The 21,027-nt window shown below is 34.2% G+C and overlaps 1 protein-coding gene across 12 annotated transcripts in view; it reads right to left on the minus strand.

The window, feature by feature from the left end:
- Positions 1-1,588: 1,588 nt before the first annotated feature.
- Positions 1,589-21,027, minus strand: part of CCDC91 (coiled-coil domain containing 91) — a 176,751-nt gene continuing 157,312 nt past the window's right edge. For 10 of the 12 annotated variants that reach the window (XM_067304538.1, XM_067304621.1, XM_067304561.1 and 7 more), the window contains one exon: positions 1,589-3,611. In XM_067304538.1, coding sequence (XP_067160639.1) covers positions 3,489-3,611 — 123 coding nt within the window. In that variant the 3' untranslated portion in view covers positions 1,589-3,488. The remainder of the gene's footprint in view (positions 3,612-21,027) is intronic. The other 2 variants (XR_010885611.1, XR_010885614.1) reach the window with 2 other exon arrangements.

Consider the following 21,027-nt stretch of genomic DNA (forward strand, 5'->3'; position numbering starts at 1 on the left):
CCTTCCTATGATATAGTGAAGGAATTCAATGCTTTGTTAATAAAAATGTTATTTGTCAATGCCATTCCTAGAGCAAAACAAATATTCAAATATTCCCTCACTGATCTCAATTCTGGACCGTGTATAGAAAGTGTCTGGCAAATGATTTCCTCTTTGTTAAAAACTTCTATATACATAGACTCAGTGCTAACCTAGAATTTTGTAATGGAAGCAACTAGGGAGCCAACAGAAACATATGGAAATATAACACAAATGCATAAGACTGTTACCACGGCATTCAGTATTAACATATCAAATTATTAGTTACAAATCCCACTGTTCTGTTCTTCTCTGCTCTAGATCATCAAATAAAACTGTTAAAATGGAACAGGCCTGACACTAACAGCAATGAAAGACACCATTATATATAGTAGTTCTATTGTTACCCCAGTCTTCTAGATAGCTTTTAATATACACAGCTGTTTTCTTAAAACACATCTTTGCATAACAAGAATTATGGCTTATTTTTAATATAAAGTATAGAATCATATATATGCATGTATAATATATAAGTTTTGGTGATGTTCTAGGCTGCAGATTCACTAGCTTGAACATTTTTGTTCTTGCATTTGTCGGTTTTAAAAGTCAGCTCAACTGGCTATGACTTTCTTGTTTCTTCTATTAAATATCACTCTTGCCAAAATTATTTTATACAATCATGGTTATTAAAGATATTGATACTTGAACATATTATAGAAAGAAAAAATTTCCATGCCTCAAAGAGGCAGAAAAAGTTCTACTGGTAGATCTTGAACATATTATTTCTCTTAGATGTCATTCTTCAGTCTGTCAGGAGAGAAGGAAAAAAAAAAAGAGAGAATTCTAATGTTACTAGACATTACTCTAGTGCTAGACTGGGTTTTGCAAACCCTTCCCTTCCTTCCTCCCTCCCAAATTTCCACAAACTGTATTGTCCTGTAGTTATGCAGAAAAAATGTAAAATAAAACTAAGCTCTAAAGCTTTGGGTGGGATGTGGAGAAGATGAAGATTATTGCATATTGCAAAGCTTGCATACTGGATAGCTTTTTCTGCTGGCTAACAAAATTTCTTCTCTGAGACTTGGGGTTTTGAATACAATCCAGGTTCTCAATCTGATTTTTGTATGACTGTGGTCTAATTCTGTTTTATTATTTGTCACCACTTTAAGTAGCAGACACTAAATCAGCAGTTTTGCTTGGAGTGTAAAGAGAAAGATTAAGGGACTAAATCTGTCAAAGGTATAAAGGAACAAACAAACAAACAAACAACCCCTTACAGCTCTCTGTGATAATCACAATATTCAAGAGTTGACATTAAACAACACTGAATGCTAATGGAAAAGATATACAGTAGTTGCCAGTGAAATCTTATTGACACCCATCAAAAACTTCTGTAACAAGTGCTTTTGCGTATTATTGCAACTCAGAATGTAAAACTCTTCAGTAAAGTATAAAAATGCTGGTAACGCACTAGGGCTCTGACTTTTGATGGGGATCACTTTGCAGTCTATCGTAGAAAGGAATACTATTCCACATATGGCCCTAGAAATAAAAAACCCAGAAGACTGAAGTCCATCTAGGAATTTATTCATATCACATCTCCACAATTAAACATAGATTGTAAGACAGCACTATACAAACAATCAATCAACTTTATTTTGCACTAACTCTGCTTCCCAAATGAGTAATGTGTAGATCAGCACCATTCTAGCTGCAGTTGACAAAGACATGAATTACACTTGCTTGGGACCAATAAACAAATAGAAGACTGCAATCTGCTGGCCAGGTCCTGGAGATGAAAAATACTTAAATTCTCCATAACCACATAGCCCTGAAACAAAACAAGATTTACATACCAAAACTGAGTAACAAAGGGGGACAGATGGTCAAAACTAAGAGATTCAGAATTATCAAAACTGCATCCTTTGCCTATTCTGTCCAGATAAAAACCATCATTTGGTCTGCCAGCAGAAATGGGAAGTAATCAGTTAATCAAGATATGTATAAAAAAAGGAGACTGATTTTTCATTCATTAGTAGGGAGAGGTCATCATACGGTAAAACCTGCATTATTTACTTCTTTAGTGAACCTTTGTAATCATACAGAAGATAAAAATTTTGGTTTTGACTACAAAAGTGAAGCACGGAAAAAGAAGGTTTAAATAATACCTAAATACCCTGTAATAAATATTTCATATGGCAAAATACATATGCACCATTTGGAATTTCTTTATGGATATAAGAAAGACCATTATGTATGAAGACTAACCCGATGTAAAAAAATCCAACCCTAAATACCAAGTGCAAAGTGTATCTGCACTATAAAATGCCCATGAGTCCCCACTGAATCACAAGCCCACTACAAGAGATATCATTCTCAATTTATTTACATTCATAAGTATGAATAATATTTTTATTTTCCCTTATTTCATTCAGAACTCCTCTAAACTAAAGCTCCAAATCTACAATCATTAAAGTGTAGGCCTGCTGCCATTAGCAAGGCTGGATAGACCTAATGATCCAAAGCCCAATACAGTCAGTGGGGATTATTTCTACTTTCTTCAGTAGGTTTAGAAAGGGCATCTGAGGTCAGCATCCTGCACTCATCCTGTCAGAAATTCCACTGAAGCAGTGCAGTATCAGTCTCCACATAATTACATGCATCTTTTTCCCGAAACTGAGGTCAGTCACATTAATCCTATTTTCATGAGAAAAAGACTTCTGGAATCAGACTAGCTGAAAGAAGGAAAGAAAGAAAGAAAGAAAAGAAAGAAAAGAAAGAAAGAATTTACCATACATTAGTTTAGCTACTACAGCACAAGACTTCTTAAATGCTTTGCACTACTGTAAAAATATGTACTGTTTAGTTTTTAAACTTCTCTATTTCTAGAGCTGGAGCTGTTTTTAAATGATTAAGGAAATGCCTGTCAACACTCTTAAAATTCAGTATTGATCTTCTGTTATACATCCAAAGCAATAGAAGGTAATAAGCTCTTCAGGCTCACTTGGGGCAATGCACTTGGGCATATACTTTGGAAATACAAACAGACTTGCATGAATATTTAATTTTTTTTCTCTATTTTTAAAAAATATCAAAACCATTAATAAATTACCCAGACACATGATACCACTGTTTAAACAGTCATAACAGGGAAATGTTTTCATCATTGCTGCACTTACCTAGAATATCAATCATGGGCTACTAGAAAATACAAAGAAAACACAATCATAAATAAAAACAAATGTGTTTTTTCCAGTGATTTTCTTATTCCTTATTTTCCAATCTGATAATAGTAGTCAAAAGGAAAAAAAAATCAAAGAACAACATCCACAAATATTTCTATCAACCATAGCTTCAGATCAATCTTGAACCAAGAGTAAAATCCCAAATGATTAGAAAAGACAACATTTGTCATTTGCTACATTGAGATTTGCAGCTCCACAAATCACACTATCAGTGTAGTCAGAATGTCACTCTCTCTTTTCTTCTGTAGTGATCAGCTCTTCCTTTAATAAAGTGCTTAATTGTTTCTGCGCACATGAGAGGAAAAGTTCCAAACTAGACAGATTTCTCTGACGGACAACTTGATCAAGCTGTTGAAACAGAAGAAGAAAGAAAGACAGATCAGTTTTAAGAAAACCTGAAAATAAATGCCGGAATTTGTCAGCAAAAATTCAACCATTCAACCAAAAATCCCAGATAGCTTACATGCATGCAATTTAGTAACAATTTTTTATCTAAGTATTCCAGTTTCTCAAAAATAAAACACATGTAAGTCTAAAAATAATTTTTCAACACCTGCCAAATTCCACAAAAGTATGGTGACAAGAAATTTGAAAAAAATAACAACACACTTTGTACTTTACATAATAGGCAGTAGGTGCAAAGAGTTAAGCCAGTGTGGTTCTTGTTTATGCTCCTTTGACCGGTTAGCCTAAGCACATGTTCCACACATGACTATCAATAAAAGGGACAGGACTTTTAACCATTTCTAATAGAATATCATTTTCCTGACAAACCCATTAGAAAACATGTAGGTACTAGCAGGGGGAGGGAGATTATAATGTGCAATAAAAGCACAACTCTGTCAAATCCATGCTATTTGGTATCCAGCAAAATAATGAGTTTTAGTTCTCAGGTTCATCTTTGAGAAACAGACAAGGATTTTGAAGACTGTTTTATGAAAATTTTTCCCTCATAGGTAGCCAGGTGTTTTTGTCCTTCATAAATTGCCCGAGTTTGTTCCAGTATGCAGTAGCTGTTTAATTTTACTTACAAAAATCAAAAGGGCAACTGGTGCACTGGGTGAAATATTACAGGGGTTAGGTGTAAGAACCAGGGACATTGATGATTTCTATGCTGGGGATGCTTTCATTATGGCAGTAACAGATATTTGCTTGCAAATTTTACACTTACTGCTCAGGAATAGCCTGACCCATTCCCGCACATTATGGATGGCAGTATTTTTTGCTTCTGATAATATGTTTAGCAAGACTGGGGGATCTGAACTTTAAAAAAAGATACTACTTTTATTTGCAAACCTACCTATGACCACTTAGCATACATGAAATGAATTCCAAAGCATTAAAATGAATTCCATTATTAGCTTTTTTTCTTCTGGAAATGCACAAAATCCTACATTTCTGACTGCATTTCCCACCCCCAACATGGACTAGATGTTCTCTAAAAGTATTTCACTCGCCTGAGAATAACTTGAGCAACATAATTCCTCCTGTTGAATTTGAGTGTCCTCACAATAATTCTTCCTTTATAAGGACGTATGAACACTTAGATGGCGTTCATCAACATTAACTGCTTTTATTTCAATAAAAATATAGCAGTTTACTCAGCTGAGAATATGTCCTCATATTTTTCACTTAAAGTCTCATGTTGATTTCCTGACTTCCCACTTAAAAATATTTATTTATTTATTTATTATCTGCTCTAGATAGAATCTAAATACAACATAAACAGGTGACTAAAGGAGGTGGATAAGGGATTAAAATCCTGGGTCCAAGTAAGGTCAAAAGAATTTTTCCACTGGATTCAAAGTAGCAAGAAGTCTGATAGTAAAAATACATCTTTATAAAGCCTGCTCTCTGTAGAATGAAATTTGAATTGAGCTGCATTCACATATATGCAAAAATAACTCAATTCAACTGTAAAGAGAATGAGGGAAAAAGGAGTTAGATTGGCTAGTACTACCAGAAAAATATTAAGATAAATCATCCGCAAATAAGGGTTGATTTTATATTATAATATTGTTCACAACCACTTCAGTTTCATGGGGGTTATTCTAAACAGCATTCATAACCCCTGATTTGATCTGAACTATCAGAAACAGACTTAGGGACCACAGGGTCATTATTGCTCAAAATTCACAACCTTTCTCCTCCTAAACAAAATTTACTAACTTTGAAGTCATCGAGTACAAGCTTAAAAATATAGGCAAAGTAAATCCAGTTGTAAACAAGGGAATACTAATAAAGCTTTGAGTAAGGATTTTTGAAAAAAATTCAGCAAGTACAGCAACCTAAACAGCCCATTTGCCACACTAGATAAATCCTCACAGAATCTGTTAAAATTACAGCTGTTCGCTTTATAAAAGACAACACTTCTGCTTTAAATTGAACACTACATACGACTACATATTTCAAATTTCAAAATGTACTTTTAATTTGAATGATAACATGTTTAAATAGCTCCCAAAGGAAAAGTGGTAATATTTTCTGTTTTGTTTCTTCAAGCATTTTGTTCTTTCAGTTGTTGGAGTCTCCTATGGTCAGGCAATGTGAACTAAATACTTCCAGTAAAGGAAATGCATCCCTTTCTTTCCCTCCCCTTCAAAAAAGATAGGAAATGAGTGACAGGATTTGCCAGGTTGCATATGAATGACATAAAAATATGGTTTACCAAAAGGTATTTGAAGGTGCTTAATGCCATAACATTAGTAAATAAAACATACAGCAGGCTCCCTTTCACTTGAATTCTATAGTTCAAATGTCAAGCAAGCATCACAATTGAATGATGTTTTGAATATGACTATCCTGTAGTCAGCCACAAATTCAACTGAATATATATATAATAAAGATGCAGGGTGAGACTGAGAGGTAGAGGTACAAAGCTAATGAGACATAAAAGTTATGCCACTCAAGAAAGTAAGTAAAGGAATTTGGAAGAAGCCTAGCTTGGCAGCACTTCTGGCAAGTTGTAGTGCACCAGTGACTAGTCAAGGTTTTGAACTCTGTAAATATTAGCAAAACAGCAGTGTGAGGCCACGTGGCCACACAAAACCTACAGTGGTGAACATCTACAAATGGCCATGGTTTTTGAAAGCAAACTACATGCCCCACATATCCAGCACTCGTGGTTTTAATTATAGCTTTCAGCAAAAATTGCTCCTGTGGTATGTTTCAACATATATAAGTAGGCAGCTCACCATTCAGCAGCTGCCATAATGCTCTAGCAATCATTTGAATGGATATCCTGTTCCATAAGAGATATCTGCTTTTTTAATATTAATAGAAAATGCAGTGCAAAGTTGGTTATACCTTCCCACTTCTCTTTGAAAATGCATTCACGGTTTAATTACAGCACTATGACTGAATGTACACAGAAACATTTTTATGAAGCTTTGCTTTGATACTCTTTATGCTCCTCTAAAATGCAAACCAGGCTCTGGTAGTTTGAATATTTTAGCATTTTCTTTTAACAGTGATGAATGTGTCAATTCCACAACACAAACCTATTTTGTAGAAGTCACACAGTCATAAAACTCTCCTTCAGTAATACAGATCTGCCTGTATTCCTTCTTGTTCTGTTGTTTCCTGCAAATTTCCAGCCATTGTGCAAATTTTGGCATCTCATTGCAGAGCAGACATTACTGTTCCATACATAGCCTGATGTGTACTTAGTCTATGATTTACAATGGATTTTCAAGCAGATCAAGTAAATTTCAGAAAAGCCTGCTCTTGACTTACTGAAGAAACACCTGCCACTGACAAGAAAACACAAGACTTAGAAACAGCAAACTAAGCCCCCCAAAAGCTGCATATAGAATAGACAGCCTGGAACAAACAAACAACATAAATACGCCATTCTTGCAATAGCGCGTATCTTCTGGTTTGAAAGGTGTCTTGCCTCCTTCCTCTTCTCCAGTCCAAACTATAAAGGGCGTTTTGCATGGGGAAGCTTGCAGATGTTTTTTGTGCTTGTGATGCATATTTCTCTGGGGAATGGGTAGATAAAGTCCAATTCACATAAATCATCTGTTACGTCTTATGAAAGAACATATGAGACCTATTTCTGTAAAAATATCATGTCATCAAATTCTATTGCTTCTTGTAGATGTATCAGTTTGACAATGGTTTTCTGCTTACTGCACATTATATCATCTGTGCTCTTAGACTGTTCTTTATTGAGGCACCAAGAGCTTTGGCTAAACTCCCCCTTTTCTTTTCTTTCAGCCTTTACTTGCAGATTTTGTTTTAAAGAGATCAAAGTAGCTCTCCATATGTGTGTTCTGTGATATGCTGGTGTTAACTTTCTTTCCCAAGGCAGCAATCTCAAGTTGTATACCATTAAAATTATTTATTTCACCAAGAAGCAATGTAAATGTTTAATATGTATAGTGATTGGCTGCAGTATGAACAAAACAGAATTTCTTCAGACTTTGAGAAAGATTTTAAAAGTCTGATATAAATTAGGTAAACTTTTGGGTAGTCTTTGCTGAACTCATGGCTATTTGGTAGCCTGTTCACATGGAAAGTTTATTGCTTGTTAAAAGTTTATGTAAATTCAATAGCAGAAAAGTTCAGAACTCAGTTGCCCCTTGTCCACTCAGTTTATGTATGAGCTTTGCTTTACATAGTATGTTTTAAAATTCTTTCAAGCTACAGTAAATTACAAAGCATTGTGTGAAAAGACTTAGCATCTTCACAGAGCAGCACAAAAGGAGAAACAGTGAAATGATGCTGGCTTTGAAAATCGTATATTTAAATGTGTTTAAAAGAAGAATATTCCCTTTAATAGAGTAATTGATTAGGAAAATAGAAACAAATCCTGTGAAGCTTTGTTAGGTAATATATTGTTTAATGAAGTGTTATCAACACAGTCAGACAAATGTTTTTGAACAGGGCCTTGATATGGCTGTACTTCTACTTGCATAATATACCATGAGACATGAAAATATGTAAGTAAGGCATTTTAAACCTTGTTTTTCTGAACAGTCTTCCCTCTGTATTTTTAGGTCCTGTTCACTTCATGGAATGATCTCATTATTTAAATAAACATAAATGGACATCTGGTAAATTCAACTGAATGTGACTCATATGCAAATGTGATCACTATGAATAACACCTATTAGGAATGGAGCATTTATGCAACCAAACCCAACTGTTCTAATTCTGTAGATACTGAAAAATGCACTGTGTTGATCCAGATTTACAGCATTAAAGAGAGATTTTTCTACTTCACATCATCACTGTTTTTATTATTAATCAATGTTTTTCTACCTCCATGTAAAATCCAGTTCAAAGTTGCCAGTTCTGTAGATTGTCTTCTACTGGCATAGATTAAATTAGCACAAAGTTTTAATGCTCCTGGCATTAAATCTTCTCCTGAACTCTTCTTTATTTTAAGATACTTAATATCTTAAAATATTTAATATCTTTTTAAATTCCTCTCTTCAACACTTTTTTTTTCTATGTGCTTGTGCTGCACCTACTGAGGAACTGGCTATGTAACATATGGAAAAACAGTTCCAAAACTGAGCAGGTATCTACGCCATTCTTGAAATTCCCACAGTCATTGGGAGCCATTCATTTTCCAAAAATGAGCTGATTCTTCCAGGACATTCTAAGACATTCAGTGATGCTTCTTTCCCTTCTGTTTAAACCTTCTGTCCTCTTTTGAGGTCTAAGTGTGATTCGACCATCCTTCTGGCCAAAGATGACTGAATGAAACTCCCTCTGGTGCCCCATCTCAGTCACCTTCTTAGACCCCCTAACCCTAACACCCCATCCTGAATAATTTGCCTTTGAGTCATGTGAGGCATGTCCTGAAGAGAGGCACAGGCCCCAGCAGAACTTCTGTCACTGGAAGCAAGAATTTGACTCAAGAAATAAAACTAAAGGCTCAAACATCACAATGCAGAATACCACCACCAGGTGATTGTTTTCATTCCAGGCTGCTCTATTTTGTTTTATGTCATTCCTTTTTCTCATTAAGTATCATTTATATTATTCACAGATCAAACTACACTTCAGAATTTTCCTTCTTAGCTCCCAATTTTTCTTAGCATTTATCATTCAGTTCAAGTTTTCTGTAAAATGGAATGAAAGTCTACATGGCTGATGTCTCAAGTAGAAAATACTCTGTTTCTTACACAAATAACTGAGCATACACATCTTTAATATGTTCCCCTTCTAATATAACTGCCCACAAATAAAAGTATTTCATGGCATGAGTTTTTAGCTTCTTCCATTGACTATTCTCCACCCCTTTGAACATGTCAAATTGCTAAAAGAAAAACTCAGTCAGAGCTCTATAAATAACTATTATATGTCATAATTATATTATCTATTACCAGGAACTAATAAAATATCTTATGGAAAATACAATTTTAGGTTTAGACATGAAGATTAAAGCATGAAATTCTGATCTCACCAAAGCGAAGACATGTTTTATTGTTAATCTCAGTGTAGCTTGAACTTCACTCATAAAAGTGAAGAAATGCAAAGTTAATGTTACACGTGGCTCCTCCACTTTTCCTTTTAGTATAAACATTAAGACTTATTTTTTTTTCCCACACTACTTTTCAGAGAATACCATTTTCTACAGCTTGAAATACAAATGTGTATTGAACAATTTATCTGTAACTTCAAATGACAACGTAATGATTAATGTATCCAAATGCATTTCAACTCACAATTTTGGCTCTTTAATACTAACAGGAGGAGAAGTTGAAATGTTCTTCACAGGATTCAACAAATATAACCATCAGAGACTAAAAATAGCAAAGTCGAGTAAAGTTATTGAGTAAAAAGTTGATAATTTTACTTTTATTATTGGTATTTTTCATAGTTGACTATATTTAAATACAATCATGCCATTTTTATTTGTTTAATAAAGCAGAGAGAGTAGTTTCCCTTAAAGATCATGAAATCAGAAATTAGTTTTTGAGTTGTGCTGATTTTTTATGAAATTCATAGAAAGAATTGTATCAAGAAATCATTTTAGCATGGTGATATATATGTTTATATTCATCCATAAAGCAAAATAATAAGAAATGGACTACAAATCCTGGAAAGTATCCTTTGTTGCTCAAACAAAACAGTCATGTTCTTGCAAAGATGGAGCACAGGAAATTTCAAGCCCAGACTGAATGATTTAGGGAAGTGAAAACATGGAGACTGATGTATAAGAGAATGCGTTCTGAAGCTTGAGGTTGGCAGGTCTAGGTTTGTGGAGCTGATATAAAGGCTTTTTATTTACTTCCTGTTTACAAGTGGCTGCTGGTTAACTGTTGGATAGAATTCATTGCCAAGTTAATTCTTTCAAGTTGAATATTGATTAGCCACAGATAATTATTTATAGACATCATCACAGAACAATTACACATATTTTTTCAAAGTGATTAGTAGCAAGAGAAATCCTACATATTTCAGCATCTTCCTGCCTTCTTTCCAAGTAATCTTCAGGGGAAAGAGCACATGTCAACATTGTTGCTAAAAGCAATCAAAATTTATTGTAATATTTGTTGCAAATTTATCTTTTTTAATGTAATCTTGATTTCTCTAAATATATTCATTATTGATAAATATACCAAAGCTTTGTCTATTGGTTGTTTGTGAATTAACTATAACTAATTTCTATTTATTTGACTATACGGTATTGTACTATATGTATTTATAAATTAAATCATTTGTAAACAGTAAATATAAATCGATCAATGATGATTAACATACTTTTGATTATGAGTTTTTTAAAACCTAATTAAATATACTGGTCTTTGCAAAAAATAGTATGGGCCTAAGCTTACAATGAAGTGAACTGATACTTTTTCCATGAAAAGACTCTGATATAATTTTTCCTTTTATTCTATATTCCTAACATAACACAGTTTGGTCAACACTTAGGTGGATATCTCAAAGGAGAATATAATACTAGTGAAATGCATTGATGATAAAAGACTGCTTCTTCTAAATACTTATGTATGTGCTTAACAAATAAGGCCTAGAGGAAAAATTTACTTAAGTTCTATTGAAATCAGTGGAATCAGGAATATACTTAAAGTTAAGTATAAGGAAGAACTAATTAAGGCTCTTGATTTGTTCATGTACATACGTGTTTTACAAAAAATTCTTTCAATTGTACTCTTTCCTCTGTGCAGGAGCTTATGCTACGTAACCAATATGATATTAAAGAAACTGGGTTGCTCATGTTGCAGTTTCTCCAGCTTGTAGTCTTAAACCATTATTGTTGAAATCAAATTCACATTTACATATTTCCATTCTGTCCTTGACTATAAGTATATCTATAATGTATGTAATAATGTTGTTAAAAAGAATATTTTAGCATCAGTCTGCATTGTGACATACAGGTCATGGTCTTTCTGAAGGACAGCCTGAAATTCAGTGCTAAGTGGACTAATAACTGCATTTTAAATCTGTTTTAACCTTAGCCACTTTTCAAACATTTTTTGAAAAACAAATTCTGGGCGGCACATTTCTGAAAGATTACAGGTTTTCTTGTGTGATTAAAGTCTTAGCTTTTGAAGCTTCCCTCTGCTCCCATACATGGTGGACAATAATCCCCTGAAATGCACTGTTGCAACTTACTGTTTAAGTAAGTTTTACTTGCATATACCATACAGCATATTGGCTACCGAACCCCCAGTGTTCAGCAGAACATTATAGCGTAATTAAAGACTCTTTAATCTGTAGATATCTTTGAGGAAAAATCAAAGATGAGGGATTTGTTTAGTACAATTTTTATAACGTAAAGTTTTTTTCCACAACTGACCCACAATAGTAAATGAGCCTGACATGATTCTGAAAAATTCTATAGTTGCAGACTTTCAGCTATATCATTACTTTTTCTAGTAAAACCAGAAAGCTCAGGAAGCTTTCCCAGTGCACTAACATGATCTTCTCCCCACAGATTCAACAGAAGGCTTTAAAAAATTCCCCAGCACATTAAATAGAGCATATAAAAAAATTATTACCTTGAGGAATCTGCAAATCTGTGAGCTGGATGAGAGAACAATGAACTACTTCCTCTCATTTCTATAATGGATGAAAAGGAAAACAGATCCATATGGTACGTATGTGTAACAGAGTTTATTTTAGAGTTAATCCCAGAACAGGACATTTTTGTCTGTCCACCTGTGAATTTCTACTATTGATAACACTTACTAACTATATAAAAACAAGGTTCTTCATGGCTGTAATTTACACAGTATCTGCTACACATTAGAAAGACATCAGTGTTTGAGACTGAACCTCTAGGAAAGAGTGATGTTTAATAAATTATATCGCCATGTGAAAATGTTTCTTTCTCTTTAAATAAATAATGCTGCAACCTCTAAAACCTTAAGGATTTTATGCTCTGAACTTGATCAGTGAAACTATTAAAATAATACCATATGTTGGACACATCTTTAAAACAGATTTGCCTAGTCTGCTGAAGGTGGTGGGAAAACACCCTGTCAACCCCCCTCAGAATCTCTACTGTCTCCCAGCTGGACAGAGGAATGTAAGAAAACACCAACTTTCCTTCTTCATATAAATAAGAGAAGGAAATTTGCTTTCAATTAAGGAAGCTAAATTGAGTGCAAAAAGCAACTAAAAATTGTTGCAGCACCTGCCTAGAATACCATAAAAGGTAGAAAATAGGAATTATCCAAAACCAAACAAAAATAATAATGGAAACATTAAACTGTAGAAACAGATGAGCAACCTATGCAATGACCTACCCACATACTAGATCAGGAATATGGGATTCCTTTATTGAGTTATTTGTAGACTATTGACATGCACTAAATACATAGAGCTAACAACTTTTTCCAGCATATTCAACATACTTAAGACAAATGTATTGAACTACATGCAATATACAACTATCTGAATATCTTATACAATGAAATGCACTTGCATAATCTTACAAATTGAGGCCCTGAACCTACCAACTTTCGGACACAGGTAGAACTTTGAGAGCAGTAGGACTGCTCACACTATTAAAGTCACTCATGAATATAACACGAACATATATCTCATTGTTTTTTTAAGGTTTCCAAAAAAACAAAAGCTTTCTCAAAAACTTGTTTTACTTGCAGAAAATAAGTGCTTTGCTTACAGCTTAACATCTAATACATGAAAATGCTGATTAGATATAAGAATGAAGTCGGGTTTCTTTTATGCTGAGTCTATATAGTCTCTAAGCTGTATATGTAAAAGATTTTGTTTTACAAATTACAATAACATAAATCAAGAGAAAATGACTGATATCACATCAGTTTTGTATTGTTATTAGCTGCAAGGAGTACATCTATTTGTTGTATATTCTTTTCCAATCAATACTGGAGTCTTATCTATTAGTATATGATGGGAAACTTCCTTTTTAAAAAGCAGACCTTGATGCTCTACCATGGAAGTCAATGAGAGCTTTGCTACAAAATGGGCATAGGACCAACTGAGAATTCAGCAACTGTTAGCATGATAGAATTATTATGTACAGATATCAATATTATGTTTTTGCATATAGACAAAGCAATTCTGGTTCATAGCTTTATGTCTATGAAACTTGAATTACAGGACTTAGCAACAATCAACAGCAGCATTCAAACTTTCAAAGGATCATCTTTAAATACTGAGTACATATCTGTAGGAAAATAGCAAAAATAGGCAATAGAAGTCTCATGGTGTTTACCGTGCTGTAGACGGAACCTTCCTCTACTATTTCAGCCATATTAATAAAGGTAGTACTTGGGATTCAAAGAGGTCATTCATATTATCATACTATTGCTGAAGCAGAAATATAACACAGGAAAATAGTTGTTGTTGTAAGGTAAGGAAGATTTGAACAGCAACTGTTACATTTACGCTATGAAATAAACTTATAGTTAAAACATGAGTGCTAAATAATGGCTTACTACTATTCATGATAGATCGTTTGAAAGAAATCCTGAGTTATTCTGAATAATCCTGAGTTAATCCTGAATTAAATCAATGACAAAATTTTGAATGACATAAATGGACACAGGAGTTTAGCATGTGGAATTATTTGTATTTTCTGCCCTGTGAAGAAGCTAGTTTTGAGCACATCTGCCATCTCAGTATTTAGCAATATACCACATAACAAGCTAAGTGCATAAAACACAATCCAGGCTCACAGTTAGATAAACAGGCATATTTCTGATCCTAGATATCAAATCTAATGACCTTGATCTGAATTGCAATATGACAAATTTTGTGATTCTACCTTCTGACTTCAGTGTCCGCATGTGATGATGATCTCTCAGTGTAATCCAGGATCCACCAAGGCCCATTGGAATTTTGTCACTAATTTAATGCATGTCAGGAGTGTGCCCAAAGTGCTTCGCTGGGGCAAGCACAGCAATAGCGAACCTGATCTTCCCCTTCCTCCCCACTGTTGAGGAGCGACATTCTACTGCACATCTATCAACCACACATCAGCCTTTGACTGCTTACACAGCCTTTCCAAGAACACAGGATTTTATAATGGTGACATGAAAGCTACTGGGAGTTGTTAAGTTGTTAAAATTCAGTTCAATTTATAGACATTGAAACAAAGTGAGCTCTGCCTTCTCTTGTTCCCTCTTAGGAGGAAACCTCTACTAAAACATGCAGCTATCTTCAGTGTCAGTATTTTCTGCTTATTTTTCACACATAGAAAAGAAAAAGCTCGATTTCTCAACCTTTGTTTTCATCAAAGAACCATCTAGCTGTCCTAGAAAAAAATTCCCTAAATCATTACGTGTCCTTCTCTTGTTTAACGATTGAAGAGTATTAAACAGACTACATACAAATTAGGTAAACAAAGATCAGTTTCACTACAACAATAACCATTAATTTAAATTTGGTACTTGCATATTACACGAAAAATGCATGTATTTGAATTAAAGAAAACCAAACCATAGAACAGAAATTATTTTGCAGAATACCTCCTGATGTCTTACAGACTGTAGGTTGAGTAATACTGGCTTAGACTGGGTTGGTTTTGATAAACATGACTTCTCATATGTTACACCAACTAAGAACAATTCATATTTTCCTTTGGGCACGTTATTTTCTTCTAGTTTTGAGAAAGGAAAAATCTTCTAGAAAAAATATTATTTGTCATATTAAATGCAATAAATTTGTGTTGGCACAAACCACAAATAAAGATGCTTATCATCCTCTGTTTATTCTAAATACTTTTATGTTGTTCTTGTTGGTACTAAGCATCTTAATCCATATGATATTTCTGAGTACTATTATGACCATTTTACAAATGGAGACATGAGAATATACACGCTGTGTATATTCCTGAGTTAGATCTGACTCTACCCAGCAAGGAAGCCAGCATAGTGTGCAAAATCTCTGAAAGAAAAATAGTAAATTAACTCACATTTGGTTCTGGCAAGTGGCTGTATAGCTTCTGATCTACACTAGCTTACCGTCCCTGCACTGCAGGCACAAAGCAGAAGACCAATCACAGAGTAACTAAGGGTCAAATTCATCAGATCACCTCTTCTGGTATACAAAACACCTAAATAAAAGAGTTATAAATCCTTCAGACTGCTTTCTATTCAGGCTTGCCAGACCCTGGGTCCTTACAGAGAATGTAGAAGACTTTAATAGTTTTCTATCTTGAGCCATTGTAAGTACCCAAATCAGCCTTAGGCACCATCACATGCTGTTTCAATATGGCTACAAATGACTTGGCAGAGATTACACAGGGCTTTTGTAGAGCATCACGACCTTGAATTGTGTCTGTCCAGGAAAGTGCCTGATGACTATTGAACTATCCTTCCTGCAAAGCCCCAAGTGCAGGACTCGGTTCCAGATCTGGTACCAAAGATCTGCTTCTTTTGTCAATATGGACACACATTCCAAATTAATCCAGGATAAGCATGTTCAGTTAAAAACAATGACAATTTCCCCATATGTATAAACTGTAATTGTTATCAAACGAAAAAAGGTTATCTGATGTGCTCATGGTGAGTCATGCTCATGGAATTGCCTTGCAATATTAAGATGGTAGCTACAGAACTGGAATCATCAAGCCTAGCTGAAAAGCAAACAGCAAATGAAGACATTAGTAGTAACAATATATTTTATTACTGTGAGGATTTTATGCTATCAGGGAATACATGTGTAAAATAGGCATCATCATTGTATCATAAGTATTTACAGTGGATACAAAGTGGAAAAAGTACCTAATGTAGTTCACAACTGGGCAACCATGAGCTAAAGCTTTCCACAGTTGCATAATACTGCTATGCCATTGCCATGAATGCTTTCTAAATGTTAATGTAGAATCATATTGGATATAGGTAAGAGAATCACCAGGACAACAATTTCTCTGCCTCTAAGGAGAAATATAACAGGTGGTTAACAACACACAGCAAAAGAGAATCACTGGTTTAGACAGAGAAGTGAAAACCAGTGTTATATATAAAGCTGAAACTACAGATAACATAAGGAGTCAGATTTTAGTTACTGTATTTAGATATCAGTGAGACTCGAGTTAGTATCACAATTTCAAAGGAAATTTCAGATGATCATAAGCCATATGCCACTAAAACTCAGCTACCTCTACAGCAAAATGTTCCCTAACAACACACATGGGCTCAATACGTACTGAGGTAGGGGGAAAAAAATCCTACCTCTTAGTCTTCCAGATCACTTAATTTAACAATTAGGTGTTAAATTTTCATCTTGATGAAACTTTGATTATAAGATGTGACAGTATGAAACAGTATATATTTGAAGGCACAGGCAAACATGATACTGTACAGAATACATACATCTTTCTTAATTTATTGTCACCATTATGGATTAAAGTTAATGGATTCACATGAAGAAACTCAATAAGGAAAATCATCCAAAAGTGAATCTGTGGTCAGTCCAGCTTTTAGACAGTGGTAATTATATATGCGTTAAAATAAATAATTAAGCCTTGAAGTTTGAAGAACAGCAAATTAATTTCTACTATCCTACTAGACATTTTTGAGACCACATTTACTACTAGACTTCTCCCTCAGTATTGATAGGACCGCAGATTTTGATCTCTTTCTCTCTCTCTCTCTCTTTTTTTTTAAAAAAAAACCTGTCAGACACATTTTAGTGGAAATCTCAATTTGGAATTTGAAGCCAAACTACTGCAGCAAAGTTCATGACAGCTGCTGGAGAAGCACTTCATAAAGCTGCAGCTGGAACGAAGTCATCAAAGACAAGACCTCCTTGTTTCAAAACATAAACAGATTAACTACACATTACTCTCAGCAGATCATTGCTTACAACGCCACCAGGAGAAGACTCTAAAAGGGGAGGAAAGATTCATCAGCAAAAAAAAAAAAAATCTGCAGACTTTGTGCTCCACACAACTCCAACTTATTTCTTCAACAGCTAGCCACCAGAGACTTCTCAACAACACAAATAAAGTATATTCCCAAAGAAGCTTTCCCTTGGTTTCTAAGCTAGCCATTTTGCTTCTTCTCCAGAGGCAGATTTACAGATTAAGGCTTTGGACTGAAATAGCATCAGGGACATACAACTTCAAATAGAGTTTTAGTTTCTTACCTTCATAATTTCTTATTTTACATACAAAAATAGATGAACAACCCTTCCCCCTACCCAAGCCAAAGGGGTTAAAAAAAATATTCTATGATCTTAAACTGTCTTTCCCAAATAATATAAGTCAGTAGTCAACACAGATGATGATGATAATAACAATAATAATAATAATAATAATAATAATAATTATATATATATAGGTAACTTACTAAAGCATCATGCTAAATTTCTAATATTTGGAAAGAGATTGCTTAAATTTTTATTATGCAAGCTGACTGAAGTATAAAAAGTAAATAAGAAACCACACAGTGTTGCTTCATCTATTTTATCTTACTACTGCACAGGTAGGAAAATTTACTTCTTTACATCTCTCTATCTTATGAGAGAACTTGATTAGGTCTCACATTCTGACCTAACTGGCTTTGCTGCAGGAATCAATCACAGGAAAGACTAATCATAATACATTTGATAAGGCCAACTTTCCAATTTGCTTTTTCAAATAAATGTTCAGCAGAAGAGTAAAAAAAAAAAAAAAAAAGTTTCATGTACTCTATGTATGTATATACATACATATAAATTATATATATAAATAATATATATACATAAATACATGAAACAGAGCAAACAAGCTGCAAGATATAGGATAAAAATAATTTCAAAATTTCTGCATAAAACCAGTTCTGAAGTGTTTCCAATAATTCCACTGCTAAAAACCTGACAAGAAAAATAAACAGTTAAAACTACTGAGATTAAAGAATCTCCATAAAAATAGACTTAAATGTGAATGAGAATCAGTTAAAAAATAAAAATAAAAAAATCAAACCGAGATGATTCCTTAGGCTGTAGCAAAATACACTTAGAATCAAAATCTACCTTCCTTACGCACAAAGTTATCTACTCATTTTATTTATTTGTGCCGCGAACAAAAGAAAAAAAATAATTTCCTTTAAAAACAGTGAGGCTGACAGAATCCATTAAGTAATCGGCCTTTGTGGTCCCAAACTTACTGCCTGACATACCCAAACTTATGGTCCATCCATATCCTATCCTGGTCCATGAATATAGAAATTCTACAGACCACCTTTTTTTTTTTTTTCCCCCCTCCTTAAGATGTGTGTGGATTCTGAGTCTTCACAACACAGTCAGGGGACCACAACAGTGTCCTCTCATGTCACAGAAATGCAATGGATAAAAAGAGTCTTCTATATTCTGTCCTAGGCCCTTTGCAGCCCCAATTCTAAGTTAAAGTATCACAAAGTGTATGGATGGAGAAGACCTTGACCTTTGCACTGAGAACTCACAATAGCATTGACCAGAGTGGAATAATCGTCTCCTCTCTCTTGCATTTGACAGCCTTGCAGGTGCATGCCAAAATGCCTCTGCTAAGCAAGTTCATAGTTAACATTTGAGGACTCTTTAAGATCTCCTTGGCACCAACAAAATGGTACAACAGGGACTTATAAAAAGCCAAGAAGCTGGCCTATGACTAAGAAAAGAAATTGCACATGAATTACTCAGGTTTAATTAATCCAAGTTGATCATACTGAACTGATTAAATTTTGTACAGAGTACAAAGTAACGTGGTTACAAATCTTAAATAATAAACGTTATAACTGCTCCTGTGTTACCGACATACATAATTATACATACTTGAAAACTCTGAGTTAAAAAATGTCTGTTGAATACAAATCACTGCAACACAACTTTGGTTACAAGAATATAGACGGATTTTAAAAAAGAAGACAGCAAATGAACAAAGGTTTCCTTTTAATAAGAATGACAAAATCTTCATGCAGTCCTCCTCCTCAAAGTATGCACTCACTCAGTCCAGTAGAAAGTTAAATGTCTAACCTCCAAAATTCAGCCAACCTGAACTGTCTCATTAAGAAAGTAAAATGAGGGTATTCAAGTTCGTTCATGTCTTAAGGTCTATGGTCTTTCTGTTTTTTGTTTTGTTTTTTTTTATTAGCTTCTCTTAGTCATCTTAAAGTTCTCTTGTGAATGTCTATGGACAACAGTCAAAAGTTGCAACAAAATGATTAATTTCACATATCAAATTAAGAACTTCAAATTTTTCTTCTGTTTAATCTCAAAACAGATTTCCAAAAGCTGTACAGAATGCAGAATAACCCAACTGATAACAAGCTCATTCTCTCAAGGATAATATTCCCTCTTGAACCTCAAAACAAAGGATGTGGTTACAACTCTAAGATTTCCAGAAGCACAATTTAAATACAGTTCAGTTCTAAAACAAGAATGATAGATCAGGAATAATAACAGATTGGCTGATGTATGTTACAGGAGAGCCTCACTTACAGAGGCCAGGAGGAGCATAAGGGTGCATCACTCCCTCCTCTCTCACAGACTTTCTCACAGGCAACAGAAAAAACACATATAGAAGTCTCTTCTGTTTCTGAATCAAATACATATAGAATAGGCACTGCAATAGAAAAAGGAGGAAAAAAGTAATCTTCTGAAAGACACTGTTTTCTTGGACCTTGGGTGTTGCTTATCACCCAGTTGGGGGCAAAAACTCCACTACCCACTGATGGATACTGTGGGTGACATTAATACAGTGTACACTGCAATCCCTTATTAATGTGAACAGTCTATATCTAGATGATTGGTTGCATAATTATGTGACTGCAGAGCAAAGCCAAAGTTTAGGTATCTCTTACAGTAATTATACTGATACATGTTGGATTAAAAACACAATGCATATAAATCACAACAGAAGTTTTAAATGTAACAATCAGTCATCTCACTGTTGACCATTATCATTCATCCTGTCTTTTTTCCTCTTTTGGCTTTGATATCACAATCTTTTCTCAGCAATAACACCACTTGATTTCAGTTTCAGCTGGAATTTCGCCTGAGTAAAGAGTACAGGCATAATCTCAGTCTTTGTAGATTTATGCAGTGAGGCACACAAAAGAATATGAAACAGCTTTAAGTAACAAATTTCAGACTTTTGTAATTTTACTCTAGAGTAATTGTAAAATACATACATAGGCTATATATGCAGTTTCAACTAAATTCCTTTCATCAGCATAAATGACTACACAAGTAGTCTTAAAAATTTAATTTTGGTTATTTAATCAAGTTTTGGGGATTTTAATGAACCTAAAAAAGTGGCAGAGAATTGTATTCTTCCCTTCCCATTTTTAAATACAGAATACTATAATTTCCAGGAAACTAAAATTTCTCT

This window comes from Apteryx mantelli, chromosome 1 (assembly GCF_036417845.1).
Source record: "Apteryx mantelli isolate bAptMan1 chromosome 1, bAptMan1.hap1, whole genome shotgun sequence".
In the NCBI taxonomy this organism is placed as follows: Eukaryota; Metazoa; Chordata; class Aves; order Apterygiformes; family Apterygidae; genus Apteryx; species Apteryx mantelli.